The 18,996-nt window shown below is 40.6% G+C and overlaps 1 protein-coding gene across 6 annotated transcripts in view; it reads right to left on the reverse strand.

Annotated features, from left to right (window-relative positions):
* Positions 1 to 18,996, reverse strand: part of CD96 (CD96 molecule) — an 86,885-nt gene that overhangs the window by 10,775 nt on the left and 57,114 nt on the right. For all 6 annotated transcript variants that reach the window (XR_011428851.1, XR_011428850.1, XM_014732900.3 and 3 more), the window contains 2 exons: positions 3,721 to 3,789; positions 3,118 to 3,201 (listed from right to left, as the gene is read on the reverse strand). Coding sequence is in view for 4 of the 6 variants with exons in the window: in XM_014732900.3 (XP_014588386.1) it covers positions 3,118 to 3,201; positions 3,721 to 3,789 (153 nt within the window). In the remaining 2 variants the exon portion in view is untranslated. The remainder of the gene's footprint in view (positions 1 to 3,117; positions 3,202 to 3,720; positions 3,790 to 18,996) is intronic.

An 18,996-nucleotide genomic window follows, 5' to 3' on the forward strand; every position in this document is an offset into this window, starting at 1 on the left:
TCAACAAATATTTTCTGAGCCCCTGCTGCACGCCTGCCACTGTTACAGACATTAGGATTCCACAGGGAACAGACACAAAAAAACTCTAGATCCTAGTTCTTGCGTATCTTACATTCTAGTATAATTTCAATAGATAATCAAATAAAATAAACAAAGGAAAACATCAGACACCAAGTGTTAAACTGAAAATTAAAATATGGGATAATTTACATATTCTCATAGCATAAATTTAAATTGGAGTTGAACTTTTTCCTTTGATATTGTCTAATAAACCTTTATCCCCATTGCTACTCAATTTCTCCCGGTAATGAACAAGTATTAATTCATCTGTCCATTCTACTATATTTGTTGAGCACTAACTAGATGCCAGACATTATCTTAGGCACTGGGAATGCAAGTAAACAGAAACAAGATTTCATAGAACTTGTATTATGGTATTAAGAATAAAGGATGACAAACTAGTGTAGGTTAAGCAGAGCTTCAGCATAGTTTATTACAATTTTATGTTAACACCATACACGATAAATGTTAATCTGTCAAGTCTAGACTTTCATCCCCAGTCTTACTAATGCTTTTATTCTCAATTTATATCTAATTGGTAAAAATTTGCCGGCTTGTACCCTCGTCTATATAATAAAATGTACCAGCTAGCTTAGTACATTATGGCTATTCTTCTGTTTGGCTTCATAATATTTCATTGAGTTATTATCTCCTCCTATTCCACATTCATTTATTAGTGGACATATTTTTCTTTAACACCCCCTTACCCTCACTCATACACGCATAACATCTTACACGTCTCTCCCCTCTCCCATTCCTTGTATGCCCATTCAAAAGCAAATGCTGTTCTGAATCTTATGTTTATTATTCACTTACTTATATAATTTTAAAATTTTTATCACACATTATGTCTAAGCCATATGGTGTTTGGGCATATTCGTTTTTCAATTTTATAAAAAAGAACCCACGCCATATATTGCCACCTGGCATTTACTTTTTTGACTCAACACATTGTTATTAAGATTCACTCATGTTGTTGTACGCAGCTGTCACTCACTCACTTTTCATTGCTCTATAATAGTTTATTACATGACTATACTACAACTTATTTATCGAGTCTCCTGGCTATGGATATTTAGATTATTTACAGTTTTTGCTATTATGACTAGTGGTTTTCCCCTAACATTTGTGTACATGTCTCCTGGATATATGTACTAATTTGTGTGTGTGTGTGTGTGTGTGTGTTGGGAGGGTATATGTCTAGGAGTAGAATTGTTGGTTTGCAGGGTATGAAAATGTTCAGCTTTAAACATAATGCCAAAGTGGTGGAAAGTGATGGTACCAATTTATACTTTCACCAGCAATATATAAAACATTATATTGATGTACATTTTATATAACACTTGGCAATTCCATATTTAATTTTTGCCACTTGATTATGCATAAAATGCTTATCTTTTTTGCACTTTTCTGCACTTGTGTTTCCTGATTGCTAGAGAGGCTGAGCATCTCTCTGGATGGTTTTTAGCCCCTTGTGTTTCATGTTTTGTGATGTGCATATCTGTTCATTTTCTGATACTTTCTGTCTTTTTCTAAATTGATTTGTAGTCATTCTTTATCCACTCTTGACGTAAAGTTTTGATCCTTTGTCAATTATAAGTTCTTGATCCTTATAGCTTGCCTTTTTCACTTTCTTTAAGGTGTCTTCCGATGAGAGAATTTCCTTAATTTTACTGTATTCTATTGTTTCCCATCTTTCTTACGGTTAGTGCTTTCTGTCTCTTTCTTAAGCCCTTTCCTACCCCAAAGCCAGGAAGAAATTCACCTTTATTTTACTACATGTTTTAGTGTTTTGCTTTTGACACAAAGATCTCAAACTATATGGAGTTTATTTTTGTGTAACGTGTGTGGTAGAGGCAACTTTTAATGCTTTTTTTCTTATAAATAATCCACGTTTCTAGGTCCACTTGCTGAACAGTCTCTTCTTTTCACAGTAATCTGCCAAGCCACCTTTGACATACATCCGGATTCCACTTATTTGTGGGTCTCTTTTTGTGCTCTCTCTTCTGATACTGCCTTGTCAGTTCTTGTATTTGGGCACTGAGTTCACAGGTGTCTATTATATTTTTAATGTATTTCTTAAAAGAAATATGTTAAATTGAATTATAGAGGGCTATGCACAGACTAATGATAAAAGTGTGTCATGAATGAAAGATTACGATTAATCCAAATGTGTGAACCTGAGGTCCACAAAAGAGAGAAAATCAATAAACAATGCTACAAAGAGCAATATTACACACGTTCCTTTTCTCTCTTTGATTTATTCCCTATGGACAAGTTCCTAGCCATGAGAGGATGGAGCCAGTGGGTATAAAAGACATTTAGAAGTTTTCAAAGTACAACTTAAATGTTTTCCAAAAGAGATGCACACATTTACTCTTCATAGCAAGGGCCTCGTGGTTACGTTCAGAGTTCTGCACCTGTGGCATCCTGGATCTTCTCTTCTCTGCTTCAGCCGCATCCCTTGCCTCTTCCCACCACACTGACCTTTGTTTTACACCTCTGAGAGGCAGTATATTTCCTCTTTAGACCCTGTCAGGACCTGCTAGAGCAACAGCAGCGATGCTGCTGCTGGTGGGCCAGATTAAAAGTAACAACCCATTTCTGTGCCTCACATTGGGCCCCTTCTTTTCATTTTTATTAGTGATATGCATATTCTGGCTAGTTTGCTCTTTTCCCCAGTTATATTCATAGTTCACTCTTTCATCTCCATTAGTTATATTTTTACTCAGATGTCACCTTCCTTGGTAAGACCTTTCAAGATCACTTATTTAAAAAGGCAACCCACCCTCACCTTTGATTCTCACAGTTTCCCTTCACTGCTTTAGTTTTTCTATGATTATCACTTATGACCATTTGTCTGTCTCTCTTCCACCAGAATTTGGAACTTAAATCTGCTTTGTTCACAGATGTAGCTCCAGCAACTATAACAATGCTTTCAATATGGTAGATGCTTTGTAAGTATTTGTTAATACGATTGTGAACAAAGCACATAGTACTTGCTCGATATATGTATTGGCTGAATAAATGAGGCCCTGAGGACTCTAAGGGACTCACAGTTGTGCTCACGGTTTTTGGTGTCCTTCCCGCTGGAGGTCCAGGAGTAGTTGAAGCCTTGGGCAGTCACGTTGGAGTCGCTGGCTGAAAGACAAATTCTTCAGAATCCAACCTTTCTATAAGGCTGTAATTTAGCTTTACTTTGATGTGCTGAATTTTTAGCCTATATGACTTTGGGGAAATGTAAAATTGAAAGTACGCTTTCCTATGCAGAAACACTAGCTGGCATACCGAGCAAAAGCTCCAGAGTTTATATTTAATGCCAACTTGCCACTGATTTGCTTTTTTTTCTATTCTGTCACTAACTCAGATCCCTGGGAGTATTGTGAAGATTACTTTCATATTACCTTAAAATCCCATGACAATTGAAAGATAGAGTATAATAACGAATCACCAGCCCTTATTTTTAAGATTACAGTGATTGTAAAATCAATGTATAGTCACCAGATTACAAATTACTACAGAGTAACTCAAAACCAAAATATCAACATCAAATGAAAAAAATAGCCTTTTCCCCAAACCTTAAAATTATTGTAACTGTAGTAAAATCTGTGAGTGTGTTGTCTCTTTTAAGTCATATAAGGACAACCTTGCTATACTCACTTTGTGGGGTGGCGTTTGGAGTTGACGTACTCTCATCTACAAGGGCTATTGAAGATGCAGCTGGAGACCCTATTTTGAAAACAAAATTCTCACATTGTTCTAGGTATTTGCATTCACATGTTTAACTATGTCACTACAATTAACAAGGGTGGCATGCAGAGGATGGAGTATTAGAGTTGGAAAGAATCTTAGCGAACACATAGTCTAATGGTTTCATTTAATAAATTATGAAACTGAGTCCAAAAGGTATAAGCTTGTGGTTACATACCCAATATTCAACATCATTTATTTGATATTAACCCAGTTCTCCTAACTCCAAGTGTGTTATAGTCATATTTTCAAAATCCATTATTTTAGTATCTACTGCATGCCAGACTCTATTCTACATGAAGCAAACAGTGAAGACACCCTCAAAGAACTTATCTTGTAATGAATTTTCACAATTGTGTATAATATTTTCAGATTATATATATTTATTCATATTTATTTCAATTTTTAGCTTTCAAAATAATCTCCAGCTTTATAATCCATCATTTCCCATTCTCTTCTTCTCTCTCTTCCCCTCACCCAAATGAAAGACTAGTTCATATTCATTTGAAAATATCTCTGGGGATGAAGCAAGGTAGATGGAAGAAGAAAAATATCCAATCACAGTCCACTGAAAACATGTTTATGTCTCTTGGGAAAGCAAAATTTTGATATATTTTATTTATGGGTATTTCCCCTTTGTTCCAAAAATATATTTAAGGTGACTTACATAAATATGCAATGCAAGAAAACAAAAAAAAGTGGATAGAAAGTGACAACAAGGGCAAGAAAAATATAATTAGAAAAAGTATGTTGAGTTCTGTTGAAATGTGAACGAGGATGGTACACAAAATGCTTTTTATGATGTTGTGTACTTTTAGCAGATGTGGTCCCCTTATTTGGTCAGAACTTTCTAGTAACAAAGCAAAGAAATAAGGAGTATGTTATGCCATTGATGGCCATCACAAGATAAAAACAGTCAATTTCCAAGAGAAACACAGCTTTTCTTTTTATTGCGATTAAAAAGAAATTTCTCCCCAATATTTATAAAAAGAATACTGTATAATAGGTACAATATTCTCAACAATATCTTTATAGTATGACAGCTAATATGTTCATTTACCCTCAAGCTTTAGTAGTGAACAATGCCCCAGTTTCCCAAGCACCCCAATTTTGGGAAGGAGCATCCCTTAATAAACATGAGTAATCAAACCTCGGAAAAATATATGTATAGGATAAATAAATAAATTAGCACTGTGATTTATACATCTTTAAATAGTTCTGTAGTGTAAGCCCTGGTGTTTTTTAAAATTTTTGGTAATGTAAGTGCCTGACTTAAGCTTTGATTGTCAAGGCATCTACTTCAACGATGGCTATCTCAATTAAACACATTGCCAGGCACAGGACTAGATAAAGAACCAGGCCTCCTCCCTGCACTGAACCTCCTTTGTTGTGGAGATCTTGGTTGATTTCAACAACTGACCATTTGGACCACTTGTTTTTTCCTCTTCTTGTACTTTAAATTCCCATTTTCACGCTTTAAATTCACCAATAAAGAGTGAGACTGCAAAACTCTAGGCTCCCACTCTCAGCCCCAATAAAAGCTGAACCCCAGGCCTGTGCACGCTCTCTTTCTCTCTACTTGTAACCTTGCTGTGCAGCCCCCGGTGTGCTGTGTAATTTCCAGGTCCTGTAAGTAATAAACCTTTATTTTTTTCAAAGTTTCCTTACAGTTACTATTGAAGGGCATCTTGCAATGATAATAAGAATCACAAGGGCTAGTTCAACCACAACATTGGTTATTGATAGGCTGAGACTGGTGCAGAAAAAGTTCACATTCAGAGATGATCAACAGGAATTGTTTTGCAATGAAGCCTACCAGTGAATACCAAAGACATACCACACCCAGGTCCATGAATACAGTCAGATACAAGGAGATGTGTTAGTGGCTGCCTCAGATGATGCTGTGAGGAACTAAAATGGGAAGCCAGCATCAGGATGGGCAGAAAAAATGTTTTAAAGACAGGTTATGCACAGCTTCATTTATACAACAAATACTTATTCAATGTCCAGTGTGTACTAGAATTGTGGATGAAGTGAAGAGAAAGAGAAACTTCAACCCTGCCTTCACGGATTATACAGTTTAGTGAGAACAAAGATCAGTGTGGCAGACTACTGGCTGATCACTAAACCCAGTCCTCTACCTTCTGGCACAAACTATATTTCCTAACCTCCTGTGAAGGTAAGTATGTGGCTACATACTGAGTTCCAGTGAAGGGAATGTGAGTGGGGGTGATGGTTGTCATTTTAAGGCCTGGTTTATAAAACCTCCCACGTGTGATCCTTCCCTCACGTACTATCCAGATATTATGATGCAGGGCAACTTAGAAGTCACGACTTAAAGGTGACAGAACTACCACCAGCCTGGGTTCTTGAACCTGTGGAACAGAGCACCCAGCCACTGGCTTGGTTGACCTCCCATTGGCTCTTTCTGTAAGGATAAATGAACTTGTACTATGTCAGGTGTAAATGACCAAAATGAAATTTTGCAGTTTGTTTTTAATACAGTTAGTTTCCCTTCCTTTACGAACAGTAAAAACATAATTGTACCAGATGCCAAGTGCTATTGTAGAGAAAGCACAGTGGACTGTGGGATTCTAGAGGAGGGAAACATAACCAAGACATGGGAGCTCAGGGAAAGTCTTCCAGAGGAAGTTACATGGCAACTAGGCCTGAAGGATGATAGGAATTAGTAAGACAAGTTGGGAGTGGGAGGAAGGAAGAGCAGAAGCAAGGAGAAGAACGTTCAAGCAGTGTGAACAGAAGAGGTGGGAGAGAATTGAAATCATTCAGAATGCTGTGCTCTGTGCAAAGTAAAGGGATGAGGACAGAGGAGTAAGAAGGAGCTTATTCCAAAGACCCCATGGAGGAAATGACATTCAACAGGTCCTTACAAGATGCTGCAACTCAAGGGTAGGTCAGTGGGGGCCTAGGCTATACAATGAAGACTGTGGGATGAAGAAAAGTGGACAAGATTAAAATGTGAACTCAACAAAGCTTAGTGAATGATTAGATGAAGGAAATAAGGAAGAAAGGGAAGTCAAAATAAGTCCTGGTTTTCTGCTTGGGCAACTTTTTGGATCGTAGTATCATTAACTGAGAAAATAAACAGAGGAGAAGCAGTTTGGAAGTGGTCAGAGGCACAAGGATGATTCAAATTTTGGACAGATTGGTTTTGAGTGCATAGGAGACCTTCAATTCCAGCAGAGGGTTGACTATCTGAGTTTGAATCTTAAGAGTGAAACTGGATGAAAAAACAAATTTGGGAGACATAACATGTAGACAATAATTGGAGTAACCGAGAGTACCAAAGAGTGTGGGTCTAGGGAGAAGAGAAGTGGATCTAGAAGGAACAATGAGGAATTCTCACGTATAAGAGCCTGACAGAAGAAAAGGAGATTGAAAAGGAGGAACCAGAGAGGCAGGAAGAAAGCCAGGGATACATGGTGTTAGAGAAGCCAAGGGGCTGAGGGTTTCCAGAAGCAGAGCAAGTCAGTCCAATTCAGCAATTACTTGCTGGTGAGCACTGTGTGCCAGATGCTGGGTCAGTGGAGTCAAACGCTGCCAAGAAGACAGATTTCCATATAGCGGTTGACTACTAGGAAGCCATTGCATTAGACCCATCAACCCACATGCAGAGTCTAGGAGACAGATTTATAAACCACTCGAAGATTTGAAAAAGCAGTAGAGCTCAGCTATTAAAGGCATTGACTCCAGAGCCAGACTCTCTGGGTTGAGTCTTGGCTTAGTCTGAAATTAGATGTATGATCTTGGGAAAGTCTATTGACCTTTCTCTCTTCCTCAAATTCCTCACTTGTAAAATAACAGTACTTTTCCAGTAGGGTGATTGTGAAGATTGAGAGTCATACATACAAAGTACTTAGAAGAGTGCCTGGCATGAGGTAAGTGCTAGAAAAGGAATCTTAGAAGCTATAAAATAGGTCATCTGCAGTTTAGTTCAAGTGCTGAAATACAAGCATATTCTAGCAATGGGTGATTTGCATCTCCTAAGGAGTTCTACAATTGCGCCATTTGCCTTGGTCATTCTAGGAGATTGGCTTGAGGTAACCAAGAACTACACTCAAGAACTACATTCTGAAAGGCTGCATCAGAAAAGGGCTCATTGTCAGGGGTGAAGAGAGTGGCAGCTGGCTGAGGTATTAGTTTTATGACACGGTAGTCATTTCCGCTGGCAGAGTCACCTACAATCCTCCTCCTCTTTCACCTCACTGAGCTACTAGTAGTTCAGATTTTTGCGCAGTAATTAACTTCTAGCTCACTGCCTCCCACCATTCATCAAAGACTCTAGTGATAGAAAAAAATGCACAAAAGGACTGCCTGAAGGATATATGCAGCATTTGTAGATTAAGCCCAGATTGCCTCAAACTGAGTATGGGGATCACATTCCTGGTCATCGCAGAATGCTCTTAGAGCACTGAGCACTGGCATTGTCCCACTGGTCCAGCCTGGTGGGCAGTCTAAGCAGGGCTGCTGGGAGAAGTCAGCCTGTGGGAACGTCGCTGGGCTGTGCTCCACCACGCCCTCTAGAGCAGGGTCCAGGAAGTCTCTGCATCAAGAGTAGCTACGCTTCTCTTGGGCAAATGGTTCGTTATAATTTTATGAACCTATGGATCACAGAGTGAATATGAATTTTATTTTTCTCATTGAAATGGTTTTATCTTTGTCCCTGTCTGCAGCAATTTCTTCAGCTATCTATTTTTAAGATTCTGTATTATTGTGCATTTTTTTAAGTTACCTCATATTCTTTGCGAAACAAAGCAAGGTAAAAAATACATAGAAGAAAATAAACAACTAGTCATGAGTAATCAGTGAATACTTGAGATACTGAGAGATATGACGTGCTCCTCCTGATGGATAGAGGAAGAAAAGCTGAAGGAGGAAGCGAGAAGAGGAGGGGAAAAAGAAGAAAGATTCTATCTATGTTTTAAATGATTCTCAGAAGGATGAAAAGAATAGTCCCTTTGCTCTGGGACTCATTTCTCATGCAGGAGAAAGTGAGGCTTTCATTGTCAGCCAGCAATCTCTTAACTCTCCTCCCATGGACAAGATTCCTTCCTTCCTTTCTTCCTTCCTTCCTTTCTTCCTTCATTCTTACTTCTTCCCTCCCCCCTCTTCCTCTCATTTTGAGAGTTGGCCTCCACAGTATTCACTGAGTGACTTAGTAAGTGAAAGCAGAAAGGACTGGTTTTAACAGCAGTGATATGATAACAATGGTGATAACGATGATGAAGCAAAAGAACCAGGAAGCAATCAGCAGAGAACTTTGTATTTATTTGTAAGCTACACTACCATCACCTAGAAATCTCAGTCTAAGGAGCAACCACCAGCCACTTTTTAAAATACCTCTTACTTAAAAGCAGCAGACGTTTTCCCTACCCAGTCTGATCACCCACACTGGGCGCTGGCACTGGTATTAGCTCCATGGGATGTAATTCTGGCAGGAATCACCAGAATCCTGGTGAAGCATGATAACTTGATGGGAATTTCATTTGTATTAAAATAACTGATTAAACGTTGTTTTCTAGAGGTCAGAGAATGATGTGACATAAATCATTGCTTACTGCAGGATTCATTTATTCATTTGATTCCATCCAATGTGTGTTGTTTGCAGACCCCACACGTGGGAGAAGGAACACCAGGTCAGGCGCATGTGCTGCCTTGGTCTTCACGTCCCTGTGCCTCTGGCCTGGATCAGATGAGTGCTCCTCTACGCTTCCTCTCATGGGCAGGCCTGTGGAGTTTGTTGAGGGCTGAATATGTGCCACTAACCTTTTAGGAACAACGGGATCAATGACACCCCGTCACTATCCTGAGGGAGCAGAAGGTCCTACCAGCCTTATTGGTCTCCAGCTGAATTTTGTTTGGGCCTTGGCCTGAGGGTCTGCAGCAGATTGCATAGGTTATTGAAAGAATGATTCCTTTACTATAGGAACTTCATCAAGCAGAAGTCAGAGCTGAAGCCATTTAGAGAACTATCTAGTTCCCTAGATAAAACCCCACTCACTCCTCTTGGCTTTACATCATGGTTCAAGGTTAAGGCCCTTGGCCTTCCATGACCCTAACCTCTAACAATCTCCACATTGTCATCTCTTGCTACTCCCTGCCTACATTATTTCATTTATTTATCCAGCAGTTGGGCCTCTCTGTCTTCCAGGCATTGTTCTCGGCATTGGGGATAAAATGATCAACTCTCCCGGAGTTTAAGTTCATGGAGGATATGGACATCAACCAGAGAACCACATAAACCAATCCAGATATAAGAACACATGGAATAGGGAATAGCCTAGTCAGAGTCCCAGGAAAGCTTCTTGAGGAATGTAGTGGGAGAATGGGGGCAGGCAAAGGGCAGTGTGAGCTTTCAGGCAGAAGACACAGCAAGTGCAAAGGCCCTGTGGGTGGTCCCACATGCCATGGTTTAGTAACAGTAGTGTGTGGTACCTGTCTGTTCCAGGACTGGGCCTTTACAAGCCCTCAGGGAGTGTTTGTTCTGTGTGTTGAACTGAGCTGAGTTTGAGACCACAGGGCATTCCCTGTCACAGTGCACATCCATGGCCTTAGCAACAGCAAGACAGTGATCAAGCTGTGGCATGCTGCTGGCAACAACACTGCTTATTCTCAGGGGTTTTTTTGTTTTGTTTTGCTTTTAAAAGAAAGCCATTCCTAGAGCCTGACCTGGAGATTCTGTAACTATAAGAGGACATGCTTGACTGTACCTTGACATCGAGTAGAGCATTTTAAAAGAATTGCATTTATATTTTTCTTAGCCAAGTCCTTAAAAAATTGATCACGTATTTCAGCATGTAAATAAGACAGCTTGCTTTCTGTCTTTTCTGCTTCAAGGTTAAGTTTACATTCACAGCACAGCAAAGCCTCGCCAACCTTCAAGAGTTGGTTCTATGTCACAATAGACCATGTAGGCAAGTAACATGCCAAACCCACTGATCGAGAGCTGCTGGCTTTGTGTGCTGGTTGTTTATTTCTTCTTCAGTTTGGATGTTTATTGTTATTAAACCATGCACGTGTCCAGAGATACATCATAACGACCCTTGTTTCCAGGAAAGAAGAAGAAAACACTACCTTGTACAAAATGCCTTGCTTATGTTAATTCATACACTGCCATGAGGTTAGATGAGAAGTTCTGAAAGCTTCCTGGCCCATTTCTGTTTCAACCTTTAAAAATTTTCTTCACTGAAATTAGAAATTACCCCTTTATGTTATTCAATTAAGTCAGAAGACAGCTCTAGTCAGTTCTGACTTGAATGGAGGAGACAGAAAAATGTTCTGTAAGAGCTAATTCTGGTCAGCTCCTCATGACATTATGAAGTGGAACTGAATCTCTTAGCCTGGACTTCTGCCATCCGCCCAGTGACTTTCTCTCTCACTGCTGGAGAAGGGAAAGGCAGAGAGGTGCTAGATGTCCCATGGTGTGTTAATTTTGGGGAAATATTGAAATATTCTCCAAACAATTAAAGTTTTAAGGATCATTTAATATGACCCTACTATGTGCCAAATAAAAGAGATCAGGTGAGAAGTTGTGATGTGAGATAAGTAGAGGATAAAGGATAAAATGGTAACAGAAAAAGAAATATCGAGGGGCTGGCCCAGTGGTGTAGTGGTTAAGTTCTTGCGCTCCACCTCAGCAGCCTGGGGTTTGCAGGTTCGGATCCCAGGCACGGACCTAGCACCACTCAGCAAACCACACTGTGGTGGCATCCCACATAAAATAGAGAAAGATTGACGCAGATGATAGCCCAGTGACAATCTTCCTCAAGCAAAAAGAGGAAAACTGGCAACAGATTTTAGCTCAGGGACAATCTCCCTCAAGCATAAAGAGGGAGATTGGCAACAGATGGTAGCTCAAGGCCTGTCTTCCTCACAAAAAAAGAAAGAAAGAAAGAAAGAAAGAAAGAAAGAAAGAAAGAAATATTAATTTGGTCATTGCTTCCTCCTTCAAGGAATTAAAAAATATAAGTAAAGGTACTGATTTATTTTGAGATTAATTTTGTTTGCTGGACTCTTCTTTTGATCACGGCATTCTTTCTCAGACTGGATGTTGTGGGTCTTAGCTTTATGGCTGCTTTTTATGCATTTTCACATTTGATACTCATAATAACCATATCAACTTGATAATATTACTCCTGTTTTTTAAGATAAGGAAACAGTATTAAAGAGATCAAATGACTTGGCCCTGGTTATAGAACTAGTAGGTGACAGAGATAAGAGTTGAACCCAAGCCTGTCTGACACCAAAGACTATATTTGTTCTCTGGTAGCCCTATAAAGTGTAGCTAACCTTGAGGCAATATGCACCATCAAAACCAGGGCTCAGCCTGCAAGAGCTCCGTCATGGTCCCTTGCACACAACCTCCCAGGAGAGAAGGCCTGTTATAGCCAATCCTCACCTCTCAGCTTCCTGTCATAAGACTACCCAGCCTGCAAGCCCTCACTAGGTATCTTTTTCTTAACTCTTCCTTTGTTAATCTCTTCTTCCTTCGTACTTTTAAAAAAATATCCTTCACCCAAAAAATATTTATTGAGTTATCAATACTTACTCTTAGCCATGTGTTATCACTTTTCTAGATGATGAAGACACATCAGTAGACAAAGCAGACCAAAATCCCTGCCTTCAAGGATTTACTTTCTTTTGGGGTGAAGCCAGACAAGAAAGTTATACAGGATGTTGAAAGCTGCTATGGAGAAAAATAAAGCAGGGAAAGGGGATGGGAAGTGAGATAGAGGGGGCTGCAGTTTTAAATGTGGTGGTCATAGAAAGCCTCATTGAGATGGTGACATTTGAACAAAGATTGGGAGAAGATGAGGGGTTGAGCCATGTGGAAATCGGGGAAAAATTTTTCTAGGTAGAATAATTTGAAAAGGTCCTGAGATGGGAGCAACCCTGGCATGTTGGAGGAACAGCAAGGAGGCCAATTTTGGTGAAGTGAAGTGAGAGAGGGGGAGAGTAGTGTAGTGGGGATATAATAGATTAGATAGAACATATGGCCTTCCAGGCTAACTTTGGAAAAATATCTGTTCAGTTTCTTTGCCTATTTTTTTTTTGTTTTTAAGAGGCAAAGCGTTTATTTGAGATCAAAGAATTACAATTCAGGGAGCACAGATTCAGGTAGAAACCCAAATAGTGACCTGATTTCGGTTTATGGACAAGAAAGGAGCTTAGGGTTTTATGGGAAAGGGGAGGATGAGGTGAGCTGTATTAAAGAAGAGTTCACTGGTGCTGGATGAGGTAAGGCTAGGTTTGTACTTCATAGATTGGCTTGAGCTTCTGTCATCAGGCAAAAGGCTAGACTTATACTTCCTTGATTGGTTGAGATTCGGTCATCAGCAACGTGCAGTTTCATCAGTCCTTACAGACAGGATATTCTTGTCCTTGCTGACTTCTTGGAATCTTGGCAATTTGGTTCAGTTCGGAAGATAAAGAAAACAAGACGTGAATGGCAATTCTTCTGAAGTGGCTGCTGTGGCTCTATTTTAATATGGCTCCACTCATGTCATCTTTCATACGGAGAATTCCCTGATTTCACGCCTTTGGAAAGCTGTTTACGGTGTCTCATGTCCTGATGACTTCTGTGGGAGTCAGTCACCGCAAGCAAGATTTGGACAGAGGTGATGATGCTTGGCTTCCCTTTCTTGGGAGCGAAGGGCTGACCACGTCTTTGCCTGTTTTTTAATCAGGCTGTTCATTGTCTTGCTATGCTGTTGAATGAGTTCCTTATATATTTAGAATTTTAATTTCTCATCAGATAGATAGTTTGCAAATATTTTGTCCCAATCTGTAGCTTGCCTTTTCATTTTGCTGATTGTTTCCTTTGTTGTGCAGAAGTTTTTTAGTTTGATGTAATATGCTTGCTTATTTTTGCTTTTGTTTCCTGAGCTTTGGTGTCATATCCAAAAAAGTATTGCCAAGGTCAATGTCAAGGAGCTTTTTTCCCTATGTTTTCTTCTAGGAGTTTTACGGTTTCAGGTCTATGTTTAAGTCTTTAATCTAATTTGAGTTGATTTTTGTGTATGGTGTAAGATAAGGGCACAATTTCATTCTTTCGCATGTGGATATCCACTTTCCCAGTACCATTTACTGAAGAGACTATCATTCCTTATTGGGTATTCTTGGTGCCCTTATTGAAAATTAGTTGATTGTATATCCTTGGGTTTATTTATGGGCATTCTATTCTGTTCCATTGTTCTATGTGTCTATTTTTATGCCAATATCATGCTGTTTTGATTACTATAGCTTTATAATATAATTTGCAATCAGGAAGTGTGATGTTGCCAACTCTGTTCTTCTTTTTCAAGACTGCTTTGGCTATTTGGTGTCTCTTAGGGTTCCATATGAATTTAGGATTGTATTTTCTATTTTTGTGAAAAATGCCGCTAGAATTTTGATAGAGATTGCATTGAATCTGTATATCGTTTTGGGTAGTATGGACATCTTAACAATATTAGCTATTCCAGTCCATGAACATGTGATATCTTTCCATTTATTTCTATCTTCTTCAATTTCTTGCACTAATGTTTTACAGTTTTCAGTGTATGGATCTTTCACTTCCCTGGTTAAATTTATTCCTAAATGTTTTACTCTTTTTGATGCTACTGTAAATGGAATTCTTTTCTTGATTTCCTTTTCGGTGTCACTGAATTTATTTTAAAAGCTGCATTTTAATGGATACTGCAGAACAGAATTTTCAAATGAACTCCTTATTCCTCCATTCAGATGAGGTCTCAAAGGCTAAAAATGGTATTACAGGGCAAGTCATCTTCACTTCTAATGCAAAGTTCCAGACCACCTATGAAGGGCATGTGACATCAGAGAGGAGTGGGCTCTGTCAGCTCTGGTCCATCACCCAACCTCAAGGCTATGTAAGGAGGCGGAAGCAGCTTGGGTGAGGGTTTCTTTGGAGAGAGTTGTCAGGGTTCTTGGTGTCAGGCTCACTCTCATGGGAGAGAGGAGGAAGATTCTGCACCCTCACCTTAGCCCAAGTGAAGTGTAGTTTTAAGAGAATCGTTCAGAGCTCTTGACTTGTGTGTCCCGGAGTTTAGCACAAAGGGGACCAGTGCCTGACTCAGCCTGAAAAGGCTACATTGGGATCCTGTGCTTGGCTAGCAGTACTGAATGGACATAGCAAAGAGAAAGATCCTGGGGAAGAGGAGCACTTACCCCAAACAGGAGGCCAACGTGCATGTTTTCCCAGACAAAACATGATGCCATGCAAAGAAGTCTCACCCAGAAAGAATTCCTAGAGGAACAAAGAAACCTCCAAGTAGAACGGACGTCCAGAGGCAGCGAGAGAGTAAGCAGAAGAAGGGAGGGGAGGCGTGGGCTGCACCAAGGGGAGAGCAGCCAGAGGCCAGTCACGTATTTCTGAGAAATCTGCCAAAGTGCCCCACGAAGTCAAGACGGCAATTTTTATTCTCCCCATACAGAGGGCACCTAAATCAGATTACAGCCAGCCCGACAAGGAAGGTCTTTCTTCACCTCCCCTCTTTTCCCCACCTGTGACCCCTAAAGAGAGGTCCAAGCTGACAACCAGGAGTGAGGGAGAGGACGGAGCCAGGAAATCACAAGGACGTCTTCCACGTCTCTCCTCCACCCGACCACAGGCATAAAACATAACGTCACATCCAGGTTTCCACAGCTGAGGTGGACCCAGGCTTGATGGTGAGGAGGGCGAGAAGTTCAGGACTGAACTTTTGCAAGTTTTGACATTACATCTCACAAGCCTTTTAAATTATTGACATGAGTCTGTTCTTGCGGCCGAAAGAGGCCAGACAGCATTTATTATATGAAATCACCAAAAAAGCCAAGGAATCTGCCGCAATTTCATTCAGAAGTTAGAAAGAAATTATTCAATAGAGCTCATTTGAACAGAGAATGATGAGAAAAGGAAAATTGCTTTTTTTTTTTTTGCCTACCTACCCAGTCCAGCTTATTTGTTTAACGAAATACAAAGGTAAAAGTTATTTGTAAGTTCAGGCTGCTGCTGCCTGAATGATCTGGATGGTCAAGCTCAATTATCCAAGAGGTTTCCTTGTTCTTATCTAAAATTGTACCTGAAAATTTAACTTATTTTCTCAAATAGTAATATTTGCACTTGACCTTCCAGTCTGTTGACATAGCGTCTCTTGGTAGAGACGCCTAGTCTCCTCAACAAATGTGTAATTGTACTCCATCAACTCACCTACAACACAAAGAGCCTTTAAAACCATAGGGACATTAACCGGAGAACTGCACTTAAAAGAATATAGGCCATCAATTACATCTAAAGACATTTGAGTCGGCCTCATGAACCCTGACATCGGGACAAGGTGGATACTGACCTCCATGCCAGCATAAATGAGACAAGTGGTGTGAGGTCCTAATCTCTGCCCACAAGACTGTGTTTTCCTGTGGGAGGCCGATTGTTTGGGGAGCTCGTGCTTACAGAATGGCTAAAGGCAGCAGGAACTGCAGGATGACTCGTCTAGAAAGCATTTTCAGGACTCCCCTGGGGGAAGATGACAGTAAGCAGGACAGAGCTCATCATACATCCTGTGAAGCATTTGTAGACACTCAATGATTATGCAATGAACTGAGAAAGAAGTCATCCAAAAGCTTTTCCCCAGATGTATTTCACCCCAAAGGGGGAACACTGAATAAATGAATACCCACGGTAAACCAGTCATCGGGAAGGCTCCCCTTGACTCATGGGTGACAGGTATAGAAAAAATGAGAAATTCTTTAACACCCTGCATGTGTGCCCCAGGTGGAATGGCGGTGAGGAAGATGCAACGACTGGAAGTTACTAAGATTCAAGGGAGAGCACCCTGACATCGGGCCATGGTGAGGCTGACTCAGATGTGTTTAAATGTGGTTGATGGCCTACATTCTTCCCCGATTCCACCCCTTCTTCCTCCAGCACTCACTTCCTTTTACTCTTTGGTGCCTGGATTCATAGGATAAATGCAGAAGCTGTCAGACAGCAATGGAGCTGTTCTGACACTTTTAAGATGGGCGTGGCTTAACTAGTGAAAGTGTCAGAAGTTGCTGTCATGACAAATCATGGTCTTCTCACTGCCTTGCAGACTCTCTCTGAGATTCCCCTCTTAACTTTAGAACCCAATATCCAGACCTACAACTGATTTTCCGAAACACTTCCCCATGTGATTTGTATTTTATAATCTGATCCAATGGCATATTTTCCAGGTTGATCTCCCACTTATTTCTGATATTTTTTTGTTAGTGCCATTGAGTTGATTCGACTCCCAGTGACCCTGTGCACAGCAGAGTGGACCCCTGCTCGGTCTTTTTGTGCCATCTTCTCACCTTCCAGTGCTCTAACAGACAAGGCTCCACTGCTATTCTCAGGGTTTCCATGGCCAATTTTTTGGAAGTGGGTGGTCAGGTCTTTCTTCCTACTCTGTCTGGAAACTCTGCTGAAATCTGTCTACCATGGTTGACCATGCTGGCTTTTGACATAGCCATGGCATAGCTTTCAGCATCACAGCAACACACAGCCGCCACAGTATGACAACCAACAGACAGGTGGTGTAGCTCCCAGACCAAGAATGAACCCAGGCCCCCACAGATATAGCAACGAATCTTATCCACTAGACCACCAGGGCTGGCCTCTCTGATATGCTCCCTCACATATTAGTAGTTTTCTTGTATCCCCTGGGCAGCTACTTCTTTCAGTGTACACCCCTTAGTGTCTGATCCCCGACTCGCCAAGGATCAGATGTGCTTACCTGGGGAGCTAGCCAATGTTTAGAGTCAGACTGGGCCTGGTATTTTCCTCAAAGTGTCCAGGAGTAGAAAGATCTGGACCGTGAGGACTAGCTAAGTTTTTAGAGATGGCTAAATATCAAAATCAGTGTCATCAGGTCCGAAGGTCATGCACAGACATAAAAATTGGAGACAGAGCTAAAGGGTCTGCGGCCTGGTGGACAATGAAATGGAAGCTATGCAAGTGGGTCCTGCTGGATCATAGGCTCTGTGATACTGGGGCCCTGCCTGCTTGTCTTGTTCATCACTATATCCCAGCACCACAAACATTCCTGGCGCATTGTAGGTGCACAGTGTTTATTTGTTGAATGGATGGATGTCTCAGATGATTGCCACGATTGGGGCTGGCATTTCTGAGGCCTGCTCTTTTAGGCTACATAACCTACAGCCAATTCCTAGCCAGTGAGTTAGAAGGCACAGGGCACTCCTGTTCCTTAGGGCAATGGAAGCCCTTGAGTTATGCCAGTATAGCCCCACCCTAGATTTGTCAGATGTCTCTGATTTTTCCAAGTGGGCTTGTCTCATCTCACCACTTAGCTTGTCAGTCTTGTGTCCTTTCCAAGGACGGTTCTGGGACTCGGCAAACACCAATTAGTTCAGGCTGACTTGAGCTGGGCTTCCCTGGGTAACTCCTGCAGTTTGTTATGAGTTATAAGGTTCTCCTCCTTCAGTTAGAGAATACTGTTTGCATTATCTTCTACATTTGTTTAAAAAATATCCTTTTATTGAGGAAAAAAATATGAATTAGAGGTTTGCAGGAAGAGATGTAGCTTAATAATTATGGCTGAATTATATAGCTCATTACACCTTAGAATTTGGAAGGAAACCATAGCCTTTTGAAGTTGGTTTTCATGACATGTCCCATCTTGCTTCCTTTCTTAAAAGAATCCTACCAGCTTCTGAGGAAGCCAGTCATCATGAGATTTGACAATTACTTTCCAGAATGCCAGGACAAAATATGGATTTTTCAGTAGTAATTCAGTGATTATTCTAAGAAGGTAAGTTTTTTAGATATAATCAGCCATTGATTTAACATTTTTTTTGACATAGGAAAATCAGACTGAAAATTGATCCAAGCATAATCTATTGTTACTATCTGGACAGAGGTCCAGATTTTGTAAAGTGAGAAATAGCTACTCTTAACTATGCCTGAGTCTTGATCTAAAACAGGGTTTCTTAGTCCTGGCACTCTTCACATTTTGGACCAGATAATTCTTTGTTCTGGAGACTGTCCTGTCCTATGCTGCATAACGTTTAGCAGCTTCCTTGGCCTCTAGATACTAGATGCTAGTAGCACCGGCCCTTCCCATTGCAGCAACCCGAAGTATCCCCAGACACTGCCGAATGTCCCCAGGAGGAAAGGGGCAGGATTATCCTGGTGAGAACCACTGATCT

Source organism: Equus caballus, chromosome 19 (assembly GCF_041296265.1).
Source record: "Equus caballus isolate H_3958 breed thoroughbred chromosome 19, TB-T2T, whole genome shotgun sequence".
NCBI classification, from domain to species: Eukaryota; Metazoa; Chordata; class Mammalia; order Perissodactyla; family Equidae; genus Equus; species Equus caballus.